We start from the raw sequence: 23106 nt of genomic DNA, 5'->3' as shown, positions 1-23106 counted from the left end.
TACTGATTGTGGTGAAAGTTCCTTGGGGTGGTGGTGCCCTACAGCAAAATTTTGTATTCAAACAGCTTTCTGTGGACGAACCAGTCAGTTTGAGACCAGTAACTGCACTATTTATTGGTAATAAATGGCATTATTATTAGTTATCAGTTGCTGTTTTTATTTTATTGTAAGAATTGACCCATAAAGAACAAGTTGCCTTTCTTTACTAGGCTTATGTCCAGTAGCATGTGCTTTGCTCTGAGCGGCTAATGTTCATTTGAGCGTACTCTTAGAGTATGGTACAGTTTCATCAGCTCTTTGTATCTCTTCTGGGAGAAAATTGTTTTATTTGATGTAGCTGGAGAACTCGTGACACAAAGCATCAATTGCTTCTTACCATTAACAGCAATTTTTTGACTCCAAAAGGGGTGTTTAAATTGAGTCAGCCGTCCTGATGAAGCATTAAATTATCCTCCAACCTTTTATGAAACTCTGCTGCTTTTGCTATCAATGTCGAACCTGGTATGGGAAAATTTCTGCTCTCTTCTGCAGGAACCAATAATGCAATGCTTCATCTGGCTTCACATAAGTTGAAGTTCTCAGCCACTTATGGTTTGACGGTCCAACTTGGCTGTCAACATTATTTTTTTGACTGCAGATTATCCCTTTTGTAATGTATACCTTCTAATTTATTTTCTATCGTTAGAGCAACACATTTAGGTTTATCTGTCACATGTAAATCTCTGTACTGTGCAGCATATGTAATTCTCTGTACTGTCAAAAACAAGAAATAATGCGATATAGACTAATAACACCCACTGTCAGTTATCCATTTCGGAAACTGTTGTTGATTATTGACTATTTCTAATCTCTGTCTACAGCTGGAAAAGTAGTCAACAACACATTCCTCTTGACGATGTCGAACATTATACTTTCATTTCATATCAACACAAAGAAAGAATGCTGAATTTCAGTTCCTAGGTAAAGGGCTTGGCAAATCACCAACATATATGTTACAAGGAAGATTCCCTGCATTTATCTAATGATAAAATGGAAAGGATGACAGCCAATGTGTAAAATTACAGATCAATATCCTCAACATTGGTTTGCTGCAGAATTCTTGAACATACTGTGAATTCGAATTCATACATTTCCTTGAGACAGAAAAGCTTCTGTCCACAAATCAGCATGTATTTAAAAGGCATAACTAGAGCAAAATTCATCTTGCTCTGTCCTCCTATGATATCCCATGAACTATGAATGAAGAGCAACAGGCAGATTCCATATTCCTAGATTTCCAGAAGGAGTTGGACATGGTGCCCCACTGCATATTGTTAATGAAGGTCCACCATAGGGCTTAGGTTCCCAGATATGTGAATGGCTCAACGATTTATTCAGTGGTAGAACCCAGTGCATTGTCCTCAAAAGCAAATGGTGAGACAAGGATACTGTCAGGAGTGCCCCATGGACATATGATAGGACCACTCATGTTTTCTATATACATAAGTTATGTGACAGACGGGATGAACAACAGTCTGTGGATGTTCGCTGATGACACTGTGGTGAATGGGAGGGTGTCATCATCGAGTGAGTGTAATAGTATACAAGAGGACTTGCACAAAATTTCTAGTTGGTGTGATGACTGGCAGCTTGCTCTAAATGTAGAAAAAATAAATTAATGCAACTGAGTAGGAAAAACAATTCCGTAATTTTTGAATACAGCATTAGTAGTGTGCTGCTTGACACAGTCATGTCGATTAAATATCTAAGTGTAAAGGTGCAATGCGATATGAAATGGAATGAGCACTCAAGGACAATAGTGGAGAAGGTGAATGTTGACTTTGGTTTGTTGGGAGAGTTTTAGGAAAGTGTAGCTCATCTGTGAAGAAGACTGCATATAGAACAAAAGTGCGACCCATTCTTGAGTACTGCTTGATTGTTTGGGATCCCTACCAGGTCGGATTAAAGGAAGATATCGAAACAGTTCAAAGGCAGGTGGCTAGAGTTGTTACTGGTAGGTTCGATCACCACACAAGTATTATAGAGATGCTTCATGAACTCAAATGAGAATCTCTGGTGGGAAGACAATAGTCTTTTTGTGAAACACTGTTGAAAAAATATAGCGAACAGACATTTGAAGCTGCCTGCAGAAAGATTCTACTGCCACCAATGTACATTTCACATAAGAACCAGGAAGATAAGAGAAATTATGGTTCATACAAAGGCAATAGACCATCATTTTTCCCTTGCTCTGCTCGTGAGTGTAACAGGGACTCTGTCATGCATCATACAGTGGGTTGTGGAGTATATATGTAGACGTAGACTATGCGATTAGGCTTTGCATCAGCTTCCAGTGGTAAAATGTGAGACACATGTACATTGTGTATTGTAAATGAAAATATTCATTCTGATTATAACAAGTCTTTCCCTCCCCTTTTGAAAACATCGCAGGATACTCCGTACTTTGACAATTTGGAACTTTCTGTATTACATTTATGTGATTAATTTGTGTATTTTATTCATTTAACTTTTGTTTAATTGTTATATTATTACCTTAACTCAGATGATCCATACTGTGCTGTAACTTAGATGTACTGGATACACTTACTATGTTTCAAACTTTAAACCCTAAGGAAGTTTGTCATATGTTCTTTGCTTTCATCTTTCATAGCTACTTTTTGAATGTGTCATTTGCATTTTTATGTTGCCTGAATGGCCACTTGGCTTTTTGAAAATGCACTGTTCATGACTAAGTGAAGCATAAAAGCTTTATTCAGTGTTTTATTTTGTTGCTTGTGTCACAGTCTCATGAACTGTATCAATATTACATGGATTGTTTGCATGCTAATATTGTTGAAGGCTGTTTTGTTTAGTGTCAGCTATCCTATTTCTACAAATATCTTCTGCATTCATACATGTGAAAAACAATGTATAGATAATTAAAGTCAGTTGATATAGCTCATTGAAAGTGCTCGTGAAACTTGGAAGCTGAAGGACTCTTGAATAATAGCTCAGAACTAGGTAATCATTTTGGAACTAAACTGGTGAATTTTCATAACACAAGTTATTCAAGTAAGCTGCAGAAAAGACAAAGATGTTGTGAAGAACCTAATGCATATGTTTGAGTCAACAACATTTGTCATTAAAGAGATAGCTGCAAAGAATGAGAAAAGAGACAAGTTATTGTTGGAGGCCAAGTAAATACTGAGTACTTTGACAAATTTTGTGTCCGTATGGTATTTATATTTTTTTTAAAATTTCTCTGTAAGACACATTATCCATGTATGGAGTGTTCGGTAATGTCTGACTGGTCTTCTCCATTCAGTGGTCCACCACCCTTCCTTATGAGCTATTAAAATGTGATGTGATTTGAGAAAATTAAAATCTATGGAAAAAATGTTCTTAGAAATAAGTTAAAAATTCTTATATAAATGATTTTTGATACAAACAACTCCCGACTATACCAAAGTTTTGATTCTCGGCTAAAGGCCAATGGTCATACTGAAGAAAAGTAAATAAAAATCCAAAAAATTGGATGATTGTTTACCCAAAGTGAACTAATAGTAATTGATACAAAATATAGTGTGTTTTAAGTGGGCATTTGTAAATGGGTTACCAATGTCCAGCAAGAAGCACACAAATAAATGCAGTGTGTTTTAAAATGTGACTTGTACCGTGTCTTTCAAATAGAGTGAATAGCAGTTTCCACTAAAAACTTGTATTTTTGGTATCCGTGTTTTCAGCGATTAGTGCCTTCTACAATCTGCATTAACTCAGATAATCGGGAGCTCTCTTAAAGGTGAAAAATGGAAATAAAAGCTAATACAGTGTGTTAAAAAACTATTTAAAAAAAGTAAATAATAGCAAATTTGCTGCATGGCTTGACTAGAGCCAAATTAACAAACCTTTGTTCTCCAGTGTATTAATAGGCTAAATACACTGATGTCAGAAAAGTCATGGAATACTGATACTGTGTGTGACCACCTGTTGCCTGGTGTAGAGCAGCAACTTGATGTGGTATCGACTCGTGAACTGACCACTCAATTATGTCCCATAAATGTTCGATGTGATTCATGTCAGGTGATCTGGGTGGCCAAATCATTTGCTCAAATTTTCCAGAAGTGCTTCAAACCAATCATGAACATTTGTGGTCCAATGACATGACATTGTTGTTTGGGACTATGAAGTCCATGAAAGGTGCAAATGGTCTCTGATCATAACCATTTCCAATCAATGATCAGTTCAATTGGACCAGAGGACCCATTCGATTCCAAGTAAGCAAAGCGCACACCATTACGGAGCTGCCACCAGCTTGCACCGTGGCTAGTTGATAACTTGGGTCCGTGGCTTCATGGGGTCTGTGCCACACTCGAACCCTGCCAGCAACTTTTAGCAATTGAAATTTGGACTTGTCTGACCAGGTGACGGTTTTTCAGTCATTTAGGGTCCAGTTGGTGTGGCTATGAACCCAGGAGAGGCACTGCAGGGGATGATGTACCAGTAACAAGGGCACTTGTGTTGGCTGTCTGCTGCCATAGCTGAATACATCTACACCTATATCTACATCTACACTATGTGATCAGAAGTATGCAGCACCCCCCATCAGTAATGCTGGAATTCAGTATGGTGTTGGCTCAGTCTTAGCCTTGATGACAGCTTCCACTCTCACAGGCGTACATTCAGTCAGGTGCTGGAATGTTTCTTGGGGAATCACAGCCCATTCGTCACGGACTACTGCACTGAGGGGAGATGATGTTGGTCGGGGAGGCCTGGCATGAAGTCCAGCGTTCCAAAACATCTCTATAGGACTTCGGTCAGGACTCTGTGCAGGCCAGTTCATTACAGGGATGTTATTCTCATGTAACCACTCTGCCACAGGCTGTGTATTATGAACAAGTGCTCGATCGTGTTGAAAGATGCAATCGCCATCCCGAATTGCTCTTCAACAGTGGGAAGCAAGAAGGGGCTTCAAACATCAATGTAGGCTGTGCTGTGATACAACAGGGGGTTCAAGTCCCCTCCATGAAAAACATGATCACACCATAATACCACCACCTCCGAATTTTGCTGTTGGCACTACACACACTGGCAAATGACATTCACCAGGCATTTGCCCTACCCACACCCTGTCATCGAATCGCCACACTGTGTTCCATGATTTGTCACTCCACACCACGTTTTTCCACTGTTCAGTCGTCCAATGTTTACGCTCCTTACACCAAGCGAGGCGTCATTTAGCATTTACCGGCGTGATGTGTGGCTTATGCGCTGCCACTTGACCATGAAATCCAAGTTTTCTCACTTCCCACCTACCTGTTATAGTACTTGCAGTGGATCCCGATGCAGTTTGGAATTCCTGTGTGATGATCTGGATAGATGTCTGCCTATTACACATTACGACCCTCTTCAACTGTTGGCGGTCTCTGTCAGTCAACAGACGAGGTCGACCTGTACGCTTTTGTGCTGTAACTGTGCCTTGACATTTCCACTTCACTATCACATTGGAAACAGTGGACCTAGGAATGTTTAGGAGTGTGGAAATCTCGCGTGCAGACATATGACACAAGTGACACCCAATCACCTGACCACTTTCAAAGTCCGTGAGTTCTGCAGAGCACCCCTTTCTGCTCTCTCACGATGTCTAATGACAACTGAGGTCACTTGTATGGAGTGCCTGGCAGTAGATGGCGGCACAATGCACCTAATATGAAAAGTGTATTTTTTGGGGGTGTCCAGATTCTTTTGATCACATAGTGTACATCTACATAAATGCTCTGCAAGCCACGATACCATACGGTGCTTGGCGGAGGGTACCCTGTACCACTACTTGTCATTTCCTTTTCTGTTCCACTCGCAAATAGAATGACGAAGAATAACTGTCCACAAACTTCTGTATGAGCCCTAATTTCTCATATCTGATCTTCGTGTTCTTTACCCGCAAGGTATGTTGGCGGCAGTAGAATTGTTTCGCAGTCAGCTTCAAATGCTGGTTCTGTAAATTTTCTCAATAGTGTTTCTCAAAAAGAAAAAGAAAAAGGAAAAGGAAAAAAAAAAAACCTTCCCTCCAGGGATTCCCATTTGAGTTCCCAAAGCATCTCTGTAATACTTAAGTGTGGTTCGAACCTACCAGTAACAAATCTAACAGCCCGCCTCCAAATCGCTTCGATTTCTTCCTTCACTCTGACCTGGTACGGATTCCAAACATTCGAGCAGTATCCAAGAATTGGTCGCACCAGCCTTATTTTGCTGCACTGTCATAACAGATATGTTCATCATACGTCCCACATTGATTTCTGCAGTTATATCACACAGTGCTACTTGGCTTTTAGCACTGACAACGCTTCACAAACACCGCTGTTCTTGGTTATTAAGTGAAAGCCATTGGGCACTGTGTTGTCTGTGGTGAGAGGCAAAGCCTGAAGTTTGGTTGTTATTGGCACACTCTTGACACTATGGAACTCAGAATATTGAATTCCCTAATGATTTTCAAAATGAGATGTGCCATGCATTTAGCTCCAACTACCATTCCACATTCAAAGTCTGTTAATTCCCATCGTTTGGCTGTAATCACATGAACAACCTGAGTACAAATGACAGTTCCGGCAAGCACTGTCCTTTTATACGTTGTGTGCTTTATACTGCATGCAAATTTCCATCCCATGACTGTTGTCACCTCACTGTACATGTTATAGATCACCTTATTGAGCTGAAACTGGAGAAAAAGAAAAAAATGGATAAAAAGTTGTAATTTGACTGGTTACAATGAAATAATTTTGTTTGAATAAAATCACTGTGTTTGAATAGTCATTGTGTCCAAAATGATTTAAATCCATAGATTTTAAATATGATTATGGTGAAGGATATTACAAATAAAGTGGACAGGTCAAATATATGATGAGGGGATGTCAGTTTATGAGTATAAGAACCTGGGAGCATGTGGGCACTGGGGATGGATGTAGCTATAAATTACATGTAGGTTGGTGGTGCTTGTTTTCAGCAGTCAATCTTAGTTATTTCATCTGTAAATTGAATGGCAGCATGAAAGCTCTCAGTGGTTGAGGAGTACTGTTAGTGAAGGTCTTAGTTTATTAAACGATAAAGCATTGGTGCACATGTAGAAGAAGCGGAAATCTGTGCCTGTAGTTTCCTAATCCTCCCCTTCCCCCCTTCCTCTTTTTCCCCCCTCCCCCCCCCCCCCCCCAAAAAAAAAAAAAATCTTGCGTTGAGCCTGTCAGTAGTTTGTGAGCATCGTCTGTAGCCTCATTAAAAAGTGATTACCTTTGTTTATTTGTTTTAAGATATTCTTCTATTAAGGGGAGCCCCATATTGGTTTACACTTTATTTTTTTCCCATCATCCATGATGCACCATCTGGTGCATCATCACAGTTGCAGATGTGTAGTACTGTTGTCTAACAATTACTAGATATGTAATCCCTATGTAGTACAGTCCATTCTCCCAACTACTGTCATTATGTGAATGGAACACATGGAGTGTGATCATCAAGGACAGTGTTGAACGATGTGGTTTCTGTGGAAGGTGGAGGTAAAAACACCTCTCAACATTTCAAGAGTGAAAAAGCATATTCAGGAGCATAAGTACATCATATTTATGGAAATGGAGGCAGCCACAGAACTTGTTAGAAGCAGTATGCAGTGCCTAGTGCACTGACATGTTAAGCTTGGAAGGGTGTCTGCCAGGTTGGTTCCCAAATCACTGTATGTAGCACAAACACAACAGTGCGAGGCATGTGCAGTGATCTCATTCAACACCTCATTCAGGATCCAGAATGTTTCTTGTCCAAACTCATGACTGGTGACGAGACTTGGCTCCAGTACCATGAGGCGGCGACCAAAGCCCAATCGATGCAGCAGCATCATATAGGCAGCACCCTATTGAAGAAAATCTATACATCATCTTCAGTAGAAAACACATGGTCACAGTCTTTTCAGACAAGGATGCAATCCTCCAGGGACCGCCATTAACAGTAAGGCATATGTGGAGACTCTTTGGAGATTGCACCATGCAGTTCAAAAGAAATGTTGAGGAAAATGGGTGGAAGGACTGCTCTTGCAACATGATAGCATTCATCCCCGTATGAGTCAGACAAACATGGCTGCCATTGCTGACATGGTATTGCAGGGAGTGCCACACCACCCATATTTTTTCTGATGTGTCCCTTTCTGATTACCACATATTTTGGGCTACTAAGAAATGTCTGCGATCATTTCACAGATGTCCATGAACTGCAAGCAGCTGTCCTGTGGTGAGTGCAACACACACCTAAAAGGTAAATCCAGGGGGTGCTGATAGAAGTTAGAAGTAACTACATCAGCGGTGCAAGTGGGTGCAGCTTAGTGAAGGACTATGTGGAGACACTGTATGTATGTACTGAAGGTGAGGTGTAGAGTTTCTTAGTGAGTGGGAGGGCGGGTGGGAGGGTCACACACACAATAAGGTTTAACTTATGCAAGCTTCCATCAGAAGAGTTGAAGGGGAAGGAAGAGGGGTGAAGGTAAAAGGATTGGAGAGATTTATGAAAATAGAGGCAGTTCAAAAAATCAAAAAAGTCACCCACAACCCCAGGTCAAGGGAGACTTACTGGATGGGATGAAAAGGAAAAACAATTTTATTGTCAATGGAACGCCCCTCGTAGCTAATGAGATTATTTGGCTTTGATTGCCTGCAAGAATAGTATCTTACAGTTTCACTCCGTTTGTTTTATACGTTAGGCATTAACCCTACTTTCATCTAATAAGATGGAAAATAAGATCAGATTTAAATTATGAGAAGGAACAAGAGATACTGTTGATTGTTGAGAGTGATACTGGAATGGGGTTGAGAGACATGTGAGAAACCTTGTTTGTTATATTAACTGGAAAAAGTTTTTGATCATTTCCAGTTGAACCAGATTCCAGGAAATACTAAAGTAAATTTGAGTAGGCTGGTAAGATCAAATTCTTAATTTATACTACGTATCGGAAAGCAAAATTAATTCTCAAGATTGGACACACCAAGAGTGTTAAAAGTGTTGGAGAAGCAAGACTAGGTTGTGGCATGCATCCTAAAGTAACATATGGAAAGTACCTTCTGAGAGGCATCGGCAAAATTTGGATTTTGTAACGTGTGGGGGTGAATAGTTAATAATGTGAAACATGCATGTAGTAGATATAGCCAAAATTGGGTTGTGGGGAGGGGGGGGGGGGGGGGTTGGGAATCTACACAATAAATGATAAAGTGTAGCTGGTGTTCGAATCATTATGACATTAGAAATTAACGTTGGAAAGAAAAAGTGCTAGAGAATATCTTGCAATAACAATTCCCCTTTCATAAGAGAGAACAGTTGACCAAACTGGAAAAAGTTATTGCATCAGTGAAACCTGTTTTCCAGTTGCCATGACCACTGAGGACATTCACAAAAAGATGATCTCTTCAATCTGAATTCTAGACTTAAGAGAAATTAATAGAAACTATTCAGAGAACTTGTTGTAAAATAATAGAAAACATGAGATTGATAGGCAAAATAACACACAAACTAGTTCTGCAGTGAGTTAGGAGGAGGAAATCTACTTTTCGCAAATATCATTAATAGAAAATCTAATGAGATATTCCATATTTTGAGATGCAATTGTCTTCTGCGTGATTCTATAGATGGTGAGACAAAACGGATATGGAAGTAGGAACCAGAAGAGCTCAATTGATTGATACCTTAGAGACCAGTAGAAAAGACAGGGTGTTTCAAAAACGAATATATGGGTTTTAAGGCTTTGTAGCATATGATACATTCAACTTACAGTTATAGCGCATCTAATGAAAGAGAAACTCAAACAGGTTTTTTTCTTTTTTCCTTTTTTTTTTTAAACAGGGTGTTCAATGTGACCACCGCACATTGAGCCAATAGAGATTTCTTCCCAAACCTTGATCATTGTGGGTGGAGTAATTGTTGCAACAATGCTGTTTCTAAAGTTGGGTAGATCAGATGTAGTGGGGGACACATGCAGGTGATCCTTTATGAACCTCCAAAGATAAAAATCACATTGTGTCAGATTGTGTGTTAATGTAGAGGTCATGCAAAACAAACTCTGTCATCTGGTCCCTTGTAGCCAATCCAGTGATCTAGTATAACATTGTTTAATCAATCACATGTTGAGTTATGCCAGTCAGGCAGTGGTTTAGCTTCTTACAGTTGAGGAAAGAGCTCTAATTCTAGGACATGAAGATTAAGAAATGACGTTTACAGTTGCTTCACCAAAAAATAAGGCTCATAAACTTTCCTCCGGGATATAGCACAAAAAAACATTCAATTTCGAGGGAACACCATTGCAACTGTGCCATCTCATGGGGATTTGCTGACCCCCTAGGTGCACGCAATATGTGTGTTCACATTTTCACTTAGGTGAAATGTTGATTCATCACGGAAAACAACTCAATCCACAAAATCTTTGTTGTCATGTAGCAACGTTCTGTTTGCAAAGTTGGCATGTAAATTGTAGTCTTTAGAGCATGTAACAACTGCAAATGATACGGATGTAGTTATAAGCATCTCCTTAAAAATCTCCACACAGATATCACTGGAATTGCTAATTCACGACTTGCCTTCTGAATTGATTCGTTGGGGGCTATACATGAAAGACTCTCACAGATTCAATACATTCTTCAGCCACTTTTGGTTGTTCCATGTCCTCTCCTTTGCCCACAGAGTTGAATGTAATATAGCTACATAGTCGTAAAACCTGTATATTCATTTTGAAAAATCCTGTATTGGCAATTAAGGAAGAAACAGAAGATTGAGATAAATGAAAACTATGCACCATACCATAATAGTCTGAGGAAGAATGGATGAACTTTGCTGACATTAAGTGGACCAACCAGTAGGGAGAATATGATGATGATATTGCTGTGTAGTCTCTTCACAGAATGGGTCCCTAGTTGTCATGCCAAAAACAGCAAAGTCATTGCATCTAAGAATGATTATTTGTACAGTGTCATTATTAAGTTGTAACATATTTGTTGTAATTATCAGTGAGGATATTTTTATCTAATAAGCCAGTTTTTATATGCTGAAATTTATCCAATAATCTGGCAGCTGACCAAAATATTAATGTGTTTTCCATATATGTTTGACATGTGCCTCTCTGATTTCCTCAGTATTGTGGAAATTTCTCATAATTAATTATGTAATCTTCTTTTACATTCTAAGTTAACGATTGATTGTGTAAAACTATGTCTACCTATTCCATGAAAATAATATTTTTGTGTGAAGGTTAGACATGTGGAATCAAAACACAAATGCAATATTATGATGCAAATGTATACTTTCTTGTTCAACTTTTTTTATGTACATTATCCCAGTAGTCTAGGTAGCATAAAAATTAAGTTCTGTTGTATGCAACAAGGTTTCTGTTGATAATTTGCTACTGCTTGTGAAATGCTTTTCTACCCTCGGTGTCTGTTCTGTATGTTTTAGAGGCGTAATGATGATGGAAGACAAGTAACTACAAAAGATACATGGGAATAAAGATATAATGTAATTGGCTTATAGATGCCATCAAATATTTAAATTTAGTTTCAGTCTTCCAAAACTGCTCATTCGTTAATTAAGAGAAAAAAGGTGTCGGAAAGTGTTTTCCATTGCTCTTGTGTCTCCAATATTTGTCACCCAGTAGATATGTAGTTATTGTTCAGGTTGAAAATATACAGCTCATTTTCCTTTATTTCATGTAGCTGTTGAAATCCAGCAAAGATTGAACTTGCTCTACCTACCATCCATTTTCACAGCTACGCATCCTGCCTATTTCCATTTCGGTTGCATTACAATCTTAATTGCATCTTCACTCCTGACTGTTCTTTTACCCATTTGTTTGTTTTCCTACCTCTGTGTTTCTTAATGTGCATCTCTTAGTTCACTGAGGAACCATCAGTTTTTGAATGATTTTTGCATCTATCACAGCCGTATGTCAAAATTGATAAAACACACTGGTTGTAAATTTTGCTTTTGAGAAACGTTGTAAGCCTTGTCTTGAAAACTTTAGTTAGTTTACCGAAAGCATTTGTTTATTCCTTTTGCTGTCCATCCAGTTTTAGTCTTCAACTGCCCTAACTGCGCAAACTTATAAAATGGGGTTGGACTTTATTGTTAACTAGCTGAGTACTCGGTGTTGTCTGGTTATGTATTTATTCCAGTCTTCTACTAGTCCAACTCATCCACATCTCTCCCCCCCCCCCCCCCCCTGTCAATTCCCTCCTCTCTTCATCTGCTCCTTCCCCCTGTATCTCCTCCTCCCCCTTTAATTCCATTCCCCCCCCCCATTTCCATGTTTATCTCCTCCCCTTTCCTTTCTGTGTCCATCTCCTCCTCTATCCTATCTCTGTCTATTTCCTCCTCCCGTCTGTCTGTTCTCCTCCTCCTCCTCAATCACTCTGCCTACTTCTTCCCCTCCCCCCTGTCTCTGCCCATCTCCTCCTCCTCCAACCCCTCCTCCTCCTCCTCCTCCTCCTCCTCCTCCTCCTGCTCGTGCCTATCTCCTCCTTCCCCCTTACTGTCTATCCATCTCTTCGTTCTTCCTTCTCTCTCCAATATGAGGCTGGTGATTCTTACCTGTGCAGTATTTGTTTTCAGACTGTAATTTATGAATATGACCAAACTTGATTGAAATCATTCCAGGGGTTTAGGAGGAGCTTTTTACCTTTGCTCGCGTATGCACGTTTCAAATATATTTCACACATATTTCACCTCTGTGTCTAGTGAATTTTTCCACGCACTTCCATTTTCACACAGCTCAATGTTTGTGACATTGTATTTCCTGAATTATCTACTGTAAAATGATGTAATTGTGCAGGTACATTCAGTGACGTATGTGGATACTGTCTGCAAAATGTATTGTGAATAGAGTTAGTAGTAAAGAAATAATAAATTAAAATGTCATGCACGATGTGCAGGTTTTCATGCATCTCAGTGTTTAAGTCATACTCCTGAACTAAGTGTAGTACAATATTGTAATTTTTATGGTATATTCAGTGTTATATGTGAGTACTGTGCCCGGCTTCTGTGGCTGAGTGGTTCTAGGTGCTTCAGTCCGGAACCGTGCTGCTGCTACGGTCGCAGGTTCGACCCCTGCCTCAGGCGTGGATGTGTGTGATGTCCTTAGGTTGGTTAGGTTTAAGTAGTTCTAAGTCTAGGGGACTGATGACCTCAGATGTTAAGTTCCGTAGTGCTTTGAGCCATTTTGGGAATACTATCCGCAAAATGTGATGCGAATACTGTTAGTGGTAAAAAGTAATATATTAAAAATGTCATGCTTCATGTTGCAGTTTTACTGCATGAAGAGAAAAAAGTGTAGCAAGTAATAAACTTTTTTTCTTTCATTATTTTGTGGGGGCCATCAGTGAGAAAAGTTTTGTAAACGTTTGAATTTATGTGCAAAGTTTGTTGAAAGTCCCTAAGTGCTCTCATTCTCAAATACTAGATGACTAAATTACGGATGTTCTCACATCGTGGACTACACTGCTTTCTCATCCCCACCACCACACCTTTGATAGGTGGGTGGTTCTTACTCCCACAGTGATTCTTTCCTGACAGTAAATGGTATGTGTATTAAGTTAGGTTGAAATCAGTGCATCAATTCAAGGGGTGATGTGGAACAAGCAAGCATGCATGCATGCATGCATACATACATCATACTTACATCCATACATTTTTATAATTTGTATGGATTTGTACAATTCTATTTTTGATTATTGATTATACATTATTTTAGTCTTATTATAATTGAATTTCAGGCCTATTTTCAAACATGGCCAATTAGATGAAATAATCAGCACTAAAAGCCAACAGCACATCATCATCATCAAAAATGCAGGTGATTTAGGTTGTTGTTGTGGTCTTCAGCCCGAAAACTGGTTTGATGCAGCTCTCCGTGCTACTCTATCCTGTGCAAGCCTCTTCATCTGTGAGTAACTGCTGGAACTTACATCCTTCTGAATCTGCTTGCTGTATTTATCTGTTGATTTCCCTCTATGATTTTTACTCCCCACACTTCCCCCCCCCCCCCCCCCCCCCCCCCCCCCCCCCCCCGCCAGTACTAAATTGGTGATCCCTTGATGCCTCAGAACATGTCCTACCAACCGGTCCCTTCTTCTAGTCACATTGCACCACAAATTTCTCTTCACCCCAGTTCTATTCAGTACCTCCTCATTAGTTATGTGATCAATCCATCTAATCTTCAGCATTCTTCTGTTGTACCACCTTTCAGATGCTTCTATTCTCTTCTTGCCTAAACTGTTTATTGTCCATGTTTCACTTCCATGCATGGCTACACTCCATACAAGTATTTTCAGAAAGGACTTCCCAACGACAAGTAAATCTATACTCGATGTTAACAAATTTCTCTTCTTCAGAAACGCATTTCTTGCCTTAGCCAGTCTGTATTTTACATCCTCTCTACTTCGACCATCATCAGTTATTTTGCTTTCCAATTAGCAAAACTCCTCTACTATTTGAAATGTCCCATTCCCTAATCTAATTCCCTCAGTGTCACCTGATTTAATTCAACTACATTCCATTGTCCTTGTTTTGCTTTTGTTGATGTTTATCTTGTATCCTCCTTTCAAGACACTGTCCATCAGTTCAGCTGCTCTTCCAAGCCCTTTGCAGTCTCTGACAGAATTGCATCATCGTCGGGAAATCTTAAAGTTTTTATTTCTTCTTCCCGAAATTTAATTCCTCCTCCAAATTTTTCTTTTGTTTCCTTTTTCCTGCTTGTTCAGCATACAGATTGAATAACGTCGGTTATAGGCTACAACCCTGTCTCACTCCCTTCTCCCTGTTTCGTGAATGTCCCATTAAAAGTAATTTGCCTTTGCCCCTCTTTGGGAATCTGAAAGCTTCATCTAGGACCCCTGTGAATAGTTAGGGTAATACAGAATTTTTTGCGTAACTTCTCTTCCAGTTCTAATTTTTGCACTATTCTCTGAAGTATAATGGATGCTGTAACATTTATATGTATGTGTTGCTTAGTATGCTAATGGTTGAAACAGAGCCTCGTATCTGAAGTGATGTTGTTGCAGGTTTTCTTGATTGTTTAGCTATAGACATGTTATTCTCCAAAGTTACAAAGTTGCTGCTGGTATTGCACCCCTGTGTGCTAGATTGCCCTTGCTCTCACTCACTCTGGTGCTGGTCATTGTGCTTGGTGGTGGTGCTGGTTGGTGTGTTGTGTCGTGGGGGAGGGGGGGGGGGCGGGCTGCACACATCTGTACATACATTTTGTGTGCATGCTCTGGTTACTGTACAGCAGGCTGTTCCAATGCTACCCCATGGGACAAAGGGGCACTTGTACCCATCCCCCATCATACTCTCGGGCAGGCACTCGGCCACGAAACATGAACATGTATGTTGTGGACTGGCTGTAAGACTGCCCACACCTCAGCAATTTGCTCACCCCTGCCCATGTCTTCTAGTTTTTGGCCTGATGAATAGCATCTCAAATGTCAGTTTAATGAAAAGTTCGAGAAGAAGTCTATTGTATGTCTTTGTGGCACAAAGAGGAATACAATAATTGCATCTTGGAAGATTGGAGGCAGAAGTAGTTGTGATTTAGCACTACACAGAGAGTAAAATGATGCTAAAATTGCTTATATTGATTGTTATTTGCATGTTACGTGTACACCAAAAATATATTAGTGGGCCATCTGCACGAGGTGAATATAGTGCAACATACAAGTGTGACTGGCAAAAAACTGTGTGTGCACTTTAGCTGAACCTTCCTCTGACATTTTAAGTAATGATCTGGCATCTTTTTTCTGTTTATAAAATGGATGTTGCTGTAAATTTAAGCATCCATGCAAATTGGTTCACACCCAAGGTTTGATCTGTTAATGCTCAAAACAAAACAAGAAATCACCTGACAAAGTGAAATGTTTCTCATTAAAGTTGAAGTTCTGCTTGTAAGAAATTTTTTCATAAATTTTGTGCAGGCATCATATGTGTATGAAGAAATGATTCAGTAAGTGACTGAATATTCTCAGATTTTAAAGGAGAAGGTAGGCCCTTGTAGAAATTAGTTATTTTGAAATTACATTGTTGTAACTTTATCTTTTAAATAAAGTGAATGTTTGTGAAACAAATTACTTGAATTTTTGTTCCCCTACAGAGTCACAGTGAGGGGGCTGTGGTACATAATACTAGCAAGTTTGTATGCATCTGACGTCTGATAATAATTGAATGTAGTAATGTGTTGATCTTCCCAGAAAACCGCATTTTTCGTGCTTTTATTATATTTAATTTTTCTGTAACTTCTTACAGTTGATCCCACAGGTTGAAAAGTACTAAAGTATTCTTGTTATTCATTCTTTTATAGTTCCCAAATAGGTAAATACGTGTAGATGCCACAGGGTGAAACATTCTTTTTGTCCATTTCTCAACAGTAAGTGCATCGCATGAAGTTCCACCCCATTCTTAGTGTTGGGCTGTGCACGAGTCAAATTATGTGATGTACTGCTCTGCTGACTTGATCAGAAAATTTTATTGACCAGCCTGGATCAATTCACTGCACTTTACACTTACTGTACATTAATATTCTAAAAAAGAGTTGCTGGTGCTGCTTTGGTCCACAAAACAGTTTTAAAATAGTCACTAGTCCCATACCTGCAACAATAAAACTGAGTTCAAAAGTCTCTCAGATCTCATCACTAGGTTGGAAAACAAGCACTGGAAACAGTAAGTAAATTGAAACGTCCTGGCAGATTAAAACTGTGTTCCATACTGGGACTCAAACCTGGGACCTTTGCCTTCCATAAGAAAGTGCTCAATCAGCTGTGAGCACTGGTTGTAAGTCGTGATTCGGTAGCTCAGTCTGTGAAAGGCAAAGGTCCTGGGCTTGGGTCCTGGTCTAGCAAACAGTTTTAATCTACCAGGAAGTTCCATAACAATTCATTCTGATCATTACATTGGTTCCAAAAGGTTTCTAGTGTCTCCCACTGGTAATCTCATCCATCAACAAAAAAGGATAACAGTCCAAAGTTAGAAGGTGAAGGACACACACAAAAACACATCAAGTTCACTCTTCAGCAAACAAGATTTACTGTCTCATAGTAAACCTTGTGAATTCTGTGTTGTTCATTGAACACTAGCTCCAGCTAGCTAATAGCTCCATGCTCTACTATGCAGCCTTTTTTGTACTGAGTATGAGTAAGACAACTGAGCTGCAACATTCATCTAGAAAACAGGCAGATGACAAAGCTGGTTTCCATCCACATAATTATTTTCAGTCTGGCCTTTCGCCATTCAGCCACAGGGCCAAATCCAGACATTTTCATTGGCCATTACCATATTACATTAATAGCATTCAGCAAACAGTTGCTTCCTGTCAACGGTTTTCTAAGTTTATATCCAACAGGTGCCAAAATATTGGTCATTTTGAGGAAATCACTCACCCTAGAAAATGCCAGTCAGCTCAACCCATTTAGCAGGATTAAGGGAAGACCAGCTCTTTTTCCCCAGGAAGGGCAAAAGTCTCATTCTGCTGGATCCCAGAAACCAGTCTTGTCACACACAGTAGCCGCATGATGAGCTTACAGTGAAGGCTGGCCAGAAAATGAAATAGTACAAGAGGTATTGCTGATATTTTCACAAACTTGGAGCAGTAGTAGTAGTAGTAGTAGTAGAAGGGTGAGGGTGGCAGTGGTGGTGGTGGTGGTGTAAAACTAGTGTGCAACCAGCAAAGAATAGTTCAACTAATGTAAAGATGTATTGCATTTTCTATGTGTGGGTATCATGCATGAAAAAAGACTTGGCTGCTTTAAACATAAGATTATACCACTTTGTCTCATCATTAAAATCATTTTTGATCCCTGTGGTGGTGTTGTAGAGCATACTTAAAATAATAAAATGACAGATGTTTTAGATATGGTGTAGTGCCCTTCCTCAGTACATAGACACATTGAGGCTCGCCACTGAATAACATCTGAAATGTCGGTTATTTTATTGTCTCAGTCTTGTGTTTTATATGAATATGAGGCATTATGCTCAGAAGGCCATGGATTTCTATTATTTTTAGTGTTTTGTCTACTCTGCTCTGTGTGTGTGTGTGTGTGTGTGTGTGTGTGTGTGTGTGTGTGTGTGTGTGCACGTACATATCAAGTCTAATACTACTGACATAGAAATTATTTTTAAACTGTTTTCTTTTTCTTAACTCGTGCTGTTCCAAATTTCTTTCTCTTCATATTTGTAGCAATGGCCTCACCAACTTGCATTACAGCTCCTAATTTTTAGCCTGTCTTCCTCTAAAACCAAGTCAGTTCTGTGGCAATGTTTGTTTGCAGTCTTCCCAAGCTAAGTCTCTTAATTATTCTCAGTTACAACTGAGACAACTTTAGTTCATTTCATGAAAACATATGTAATAAAGCATCATGTGATTGTCTCATATTCGGCTTTCATTGTACATTATCAAAGACATGTCCACACTTCACAATTTTTCTGCTATCTTTCATGCTGTCTCACCCATTTGATTCATGACGTGATGTCACACTTCCCTTCGTGTTTCTGTTTTCACTTAATTTCTTTGTAAGCAGTCTACTGTAGTATTTCTCTCCAATACCCCCTTCCTATATTTGGTTCATTACAGAGCACCCCACTAGCTGCTGCTGTTTGCTTTCTTTCCTTCAGATAATATTTTTGGTATTCTGATTTGGACGTAACATACATTGTGTGTTAAGTTTCCTTTTACAAAAGTGTTTATGTTGCAGATTTTCGTGATACTGCTTTCTTTCTGCTTTTCATTGTGTTACAAAATTAGGATAGTAAAAAAAACTACTTGCTGGAGATGAGACTTAAAAATGCTAACAGGATTTCCAGAGACTCTATATTCCTAAATTAGGTAACCTTTCATCTGGTATGTCACTGAAAAATATTGAAGGACATTTGTGTCATTTTATTATTTTTTAAGTTGTAGTTCGTCTGTTCTCCTTTCTAACTCGTGTGAACATAGTGTGTGATTTGTTTCAGGCTTTCTAGGCAGCTTACATTGTGCTGCATTGCCCATCTTGTTTTGTGTGTTTTGTGCGTGGAGAGAGAGAGAGAGAGAGAGAGAGAGAGAGAGAGAGAGAGAGAGAGAGAGAGAGAGAGAGAGAGAGAGAGAGAGAGAGAGAGACTGGTTGACGAACATGTGCTTCATGATGTTGCCTCAATATAGTGTCTATTTCTTTGCCGTCATGTTGCTCGCAGTTGTCAAATGGCAGTACATAGTGCCAGCACTGTTGAAATGTATGTTTCATCCTATAGGTAGTACAGATGTAATAGGCAAGTGTTTTATTGTTACAGGTAACTGGCCTGAGTGTTAGTCCTGGACGGGACCAGCTAATAGTAATACACTCCAACAAAGGCAATGACCTTGTGGTGTCTTTACAGGCAAATGAAGATCGAATTGGAGAACTGGTTGCCATTCTATGTTCTCGTTACCATGAGTAAGCACTTATTACAATTCTATTTTTTAGTTACTTTATTTAGTGGAACAATAATTTTGCATATTGACTAATATTATTTCGTGATATTCTTTGTTACAAAAGTCGATGAACTAACTTGAAGTGCTGCAATCAAACCTGCATTCATTAGTGTTAAATGATTTCAGCAAGCAACTGATAAGTTTTCAGAAAGACTCTGAAATTAGCTTAAAGTAAATGAAGATTTGAAGGAGTCAAGGCTACATTCCAGATTTTGAGATTAATTCAAAACTGAGGACATGTGTTGATTGTGAATATTAGATTGCTTTTGAATTTCATCTGCTGTCTTTCATTGGCTTAAAATTTTGTTTTGACCTGCATTAAATATTGCTTTCACATCATTTTCACCATCCCTGTAAATAAATAGCACAAAAGATTTGATTTACAAGGTCTGCATTTCTGAATTATCATTATTATTATTATTATTATTATTATTATTATTATTAGCTGTGACATAATAGTATATTAATATGCCCAACTACATGAATTAGTGTTTAAATGACGTACTCTCATTAACACTTTCTGTGGGTAACTTGTCATGCTTTAACTTTGTTTTCTTCTTTTTTCTTTATTCCGGTTTAGGAATGTAAAGACTGCTTAACACTCTTCAATTTTTAAATTTTACACAAACATTATTTAGGGAACACTGTTTACAGTCATTTTCCTAACAAAAAGGAGAAACTTGTGTCCCTCACACCTGACAAATATTTTACAATTATTACTTGTTGCATATTGTTTCTCCTAATATTTTTCTTTTTTTTTACAATTTAATTAAACTGTGACAAATTTTTCAGCATATATTATTGTTGATACAGAATTGGCATTAAATGGATGTCTGTGTACTTAATTAATGCATGAGAGATGTTACATTCTGTATTGCTTGCACCAAATGAAAAATTAACTTTATCTGTTCATTTTGTCTTTCAGTAGATATTACTGCAGAACATCACATTTAAAGTATTGTAGTGGTCCATCCTCTCAATCATTGTTCATAGCATAATTTGTTAGGTGCAATGTAGATGCCATAGTCTTTTGTCTTTTATGTACACAAAACATGAGTGTTGGTTGCCTACTGTACACAGGTTACGTGGCAGTGATCTGCCAGTTACAGTCAGCAGTAGCTTCCAGTGTATGCTGGGCAACAAGAGCCTTCCTGTAAGGGTTGAAGTATCTGCAGATTCTCAAGCAGCAGACTTCAGACGTGATGGCAGTGCTATTGTTTACACCTTACCATCCAGTTATGCATCAATCATGGAAAATGGACAACAACAGAAGATTGCAGCATGATAATGACAGATGAAATTGGAGCATGGAGGGTTAACTTGTAACGACAGTTTTGATGCTTGTCACTCCACAGCATCGATGTACCTTCAAGCTACAAATAAATTATTTATTGTGCAACTGGTGTTTGAAACTAGGCATCATCAGCAATCTTACACTGACACTAATCACATCCGAGCATATACTTGATAGCAACTATCAGTTTTTCTTTTCTGGAGAAACACTAAAAGTAGTTACCTAATACATGTTATGCCAACATAGATGTGATTAGTGCCAGTTTAGGTTCCTGAAGATAAGTTGGTCCCAAACACTGGACAAGCAATAAATAATTTGTATACAGTTTAAGTTTTGTTAAAAAAGGCTTTTATAAAGATAAATTGCATAAAGAATACTTTTTATATAAGATGATTCTTATGTATTGGCTGCAGTTAGTATTCTCAGCTGGAGAAATTTTCTTACTGCAAAGTTTGTTTCCCCTTTGCAGAACAAAGATGTTGAACAGCATGGTTTATTATTTAAAAGTGTTGTAGTAAAGTTGGGTGTTTTACAGTAGCTACCAGTTATCTTAAATTAATCCTGTTAAAAAGTTACACAATCAGTAGCTACCAGCTGACAATCTTAAATTAATCCTGTTAAAAAGTTACACAATACATTTTGGGTGAGAAATTTGAGCCTTTCCTTTCATATTTATGTCATAAAATTATTTCTGTGGCTTGTTACATTGTTCATCCTTCACGTGTGTGTGTGTGTGTGTGTGTGTGTGTGTGTGTGTGTGTGTGTGTGTGTGTGTGTGTGTGTGTGTGTGTGTACCTACATGTTCTTTTTCCTTCTTCACTTTAAGTATCGCTGGGGACTGAAGCAAAGTGCAATAATGTAGTTAAATTTTTGTAGGACTTTGATTTCAAAAGAAAGTTGTGGGATGAAGGGCAGCCTGGTTGATTACTGATCAATGAAAACCAAATTTAATGTACAGTATTTTACAAAGTCACTTTTTTGTATGTGCTAATTTACATTTTGAACTGTATTTCATGACTTGATGTAGTACCATTAATAAGCAAGCTGATATATTTGTAGACTTTTCGGTCATTGCTGTAGAACTGAATGAGCTTCTATGAGATGTATTTATTCATAATGATAATGTGCCATGGCATTTTTTTATTTTCGAAGATCAGTAACTATTGAACTGATGAACTGCAGTTTGTAATAAATATTTCATAACCTAGCCCTTCCTCCCCATAGAGAGCTGTGTCATCATTTAACAGTTCAATAATTGATATAATATTTATCCCAGGGAGTTGTTTAATTGTGCAAATATTTAACGATTCTATCACCCCCCCCCCCCCCCCCCCCAGCCCCCGCCCTCCTCAAGGATTCTCTCTCTCTCTCTCTCTCTCTCTCTCTCTCTCTCTCTCCATCTCCATCTCCATCTTTTCTGACATCCCTTTTTTTAACTGTACTCACAAGGTATTCTCAGCTGCTATAAAAGGGAAGTTGTACAGTTATATAGTTGCATTTTAGATTATTTTAATTTTTTTATATCACTTCTGTGTATTGAGTAATTGAGCTTTTGCATACTTCTTGCAGTAATACAATAAAAGTTATTTCAAATTGATGAAAATATTTTAAGAGCATATATTTTTATTGTAAAATTTAGAAAATGTTTTGTATTAAATGCTGTTATAGAAATGGTATGTTTAACATTTTTGAAATTGCTGTTACACTAAAAGTGAAACGTGTGACACATTATATTATAACAGCTCAATTTTTATGAGGCTGACATTATATTTTTTATTTTATTTATCAGTAATGTGTATTCTTAATAGTAAGAGCAGAAATAGGAACAGAACATTGTGAAATGGTGCTAAACAGGAAAGACTAATGTAAGTAAATTTTTAAAAAAAGTACAAATTGCACATAATTTCACTTGAAGTGCCTTAGAAATGCTTTCCTATGATGTGATATTTTTAATTTTTCTTGTATAAAATATAGCATTAAACAGTGTTATTCAAACTGTAAATATGTAATTCATAGTGTTAAATTTGTTCCTCTGTGATGTTGCCACACTGATTTTTCTTATCCACAGTAGAATGACACAAGAAATCAGTTTCTGAAATTATCACATATGAATGTCTCACCTCTTCTCTGTTTTAAGTATCTGAGCATAAAATTTTAACAGATGGTTGGTGATTTTTCCTGTGAATATATTCAAACAGTGCGGTTTTACTACAGTATTCTGATGCCCTAATTGAACTGGAGTTCTTAAAAAAATTATGTTGTAAATTATATTGCTCATCATGAATTTTTCTGTACATTCTCACATAACAGAATAACAATTGCTTTGTTCCCTACA

The 23106-nt window shown here is 38.3% G+C and overlaps 1 protein-coding gene across 1 annotated transcript in view; it reads left to right on the top strand.

Annotated features, from left to right (window-relative positions):
• The window catches only part of LOC124788496 (unconventional myosin ID), a 157127-nt gene extending 135469 nt beyond the window's left edge, over positions 1-21658 (top strand). Inside the window, exons 17-18 of the mRNA XM_047255766.1 lie at positions 19297-19439; positions 20558-21658. Of these exons, the coding sequence (XP_047111722.1) occupies positions 19297-19439; positions 20558-20762 (348 nt within the window). The 3' untranslated portion in view covers positions 20763-21658. The remainder of the gene's footprint in view (positions 1-19296; positions 19440-20557) is intronic.
• Positions 21659-23106: the final 1448 nt, after the last annotated feature.

The sequence above is a fragment of the Schistocerca piceifrons genome, chromosome 3, assembly GCF_021461385.2.
Source record: "Schistocerca piceifrons isolate TAMUIC-IGC-003096 chromosome 3, iqSchPice1.1, whole genome shotgun sequence".
Lineage (NCBI taxonomy): Eukaryota > Metazoa > Arthropoda > Insecta > Orthoptera > Acrididae > Schistocerca > Schistocerca piceifrons.
Note: the sequence above shows the minus strand (reverse complement) of the source record. Positions and strands in the feature narration are given on the sequence as shown.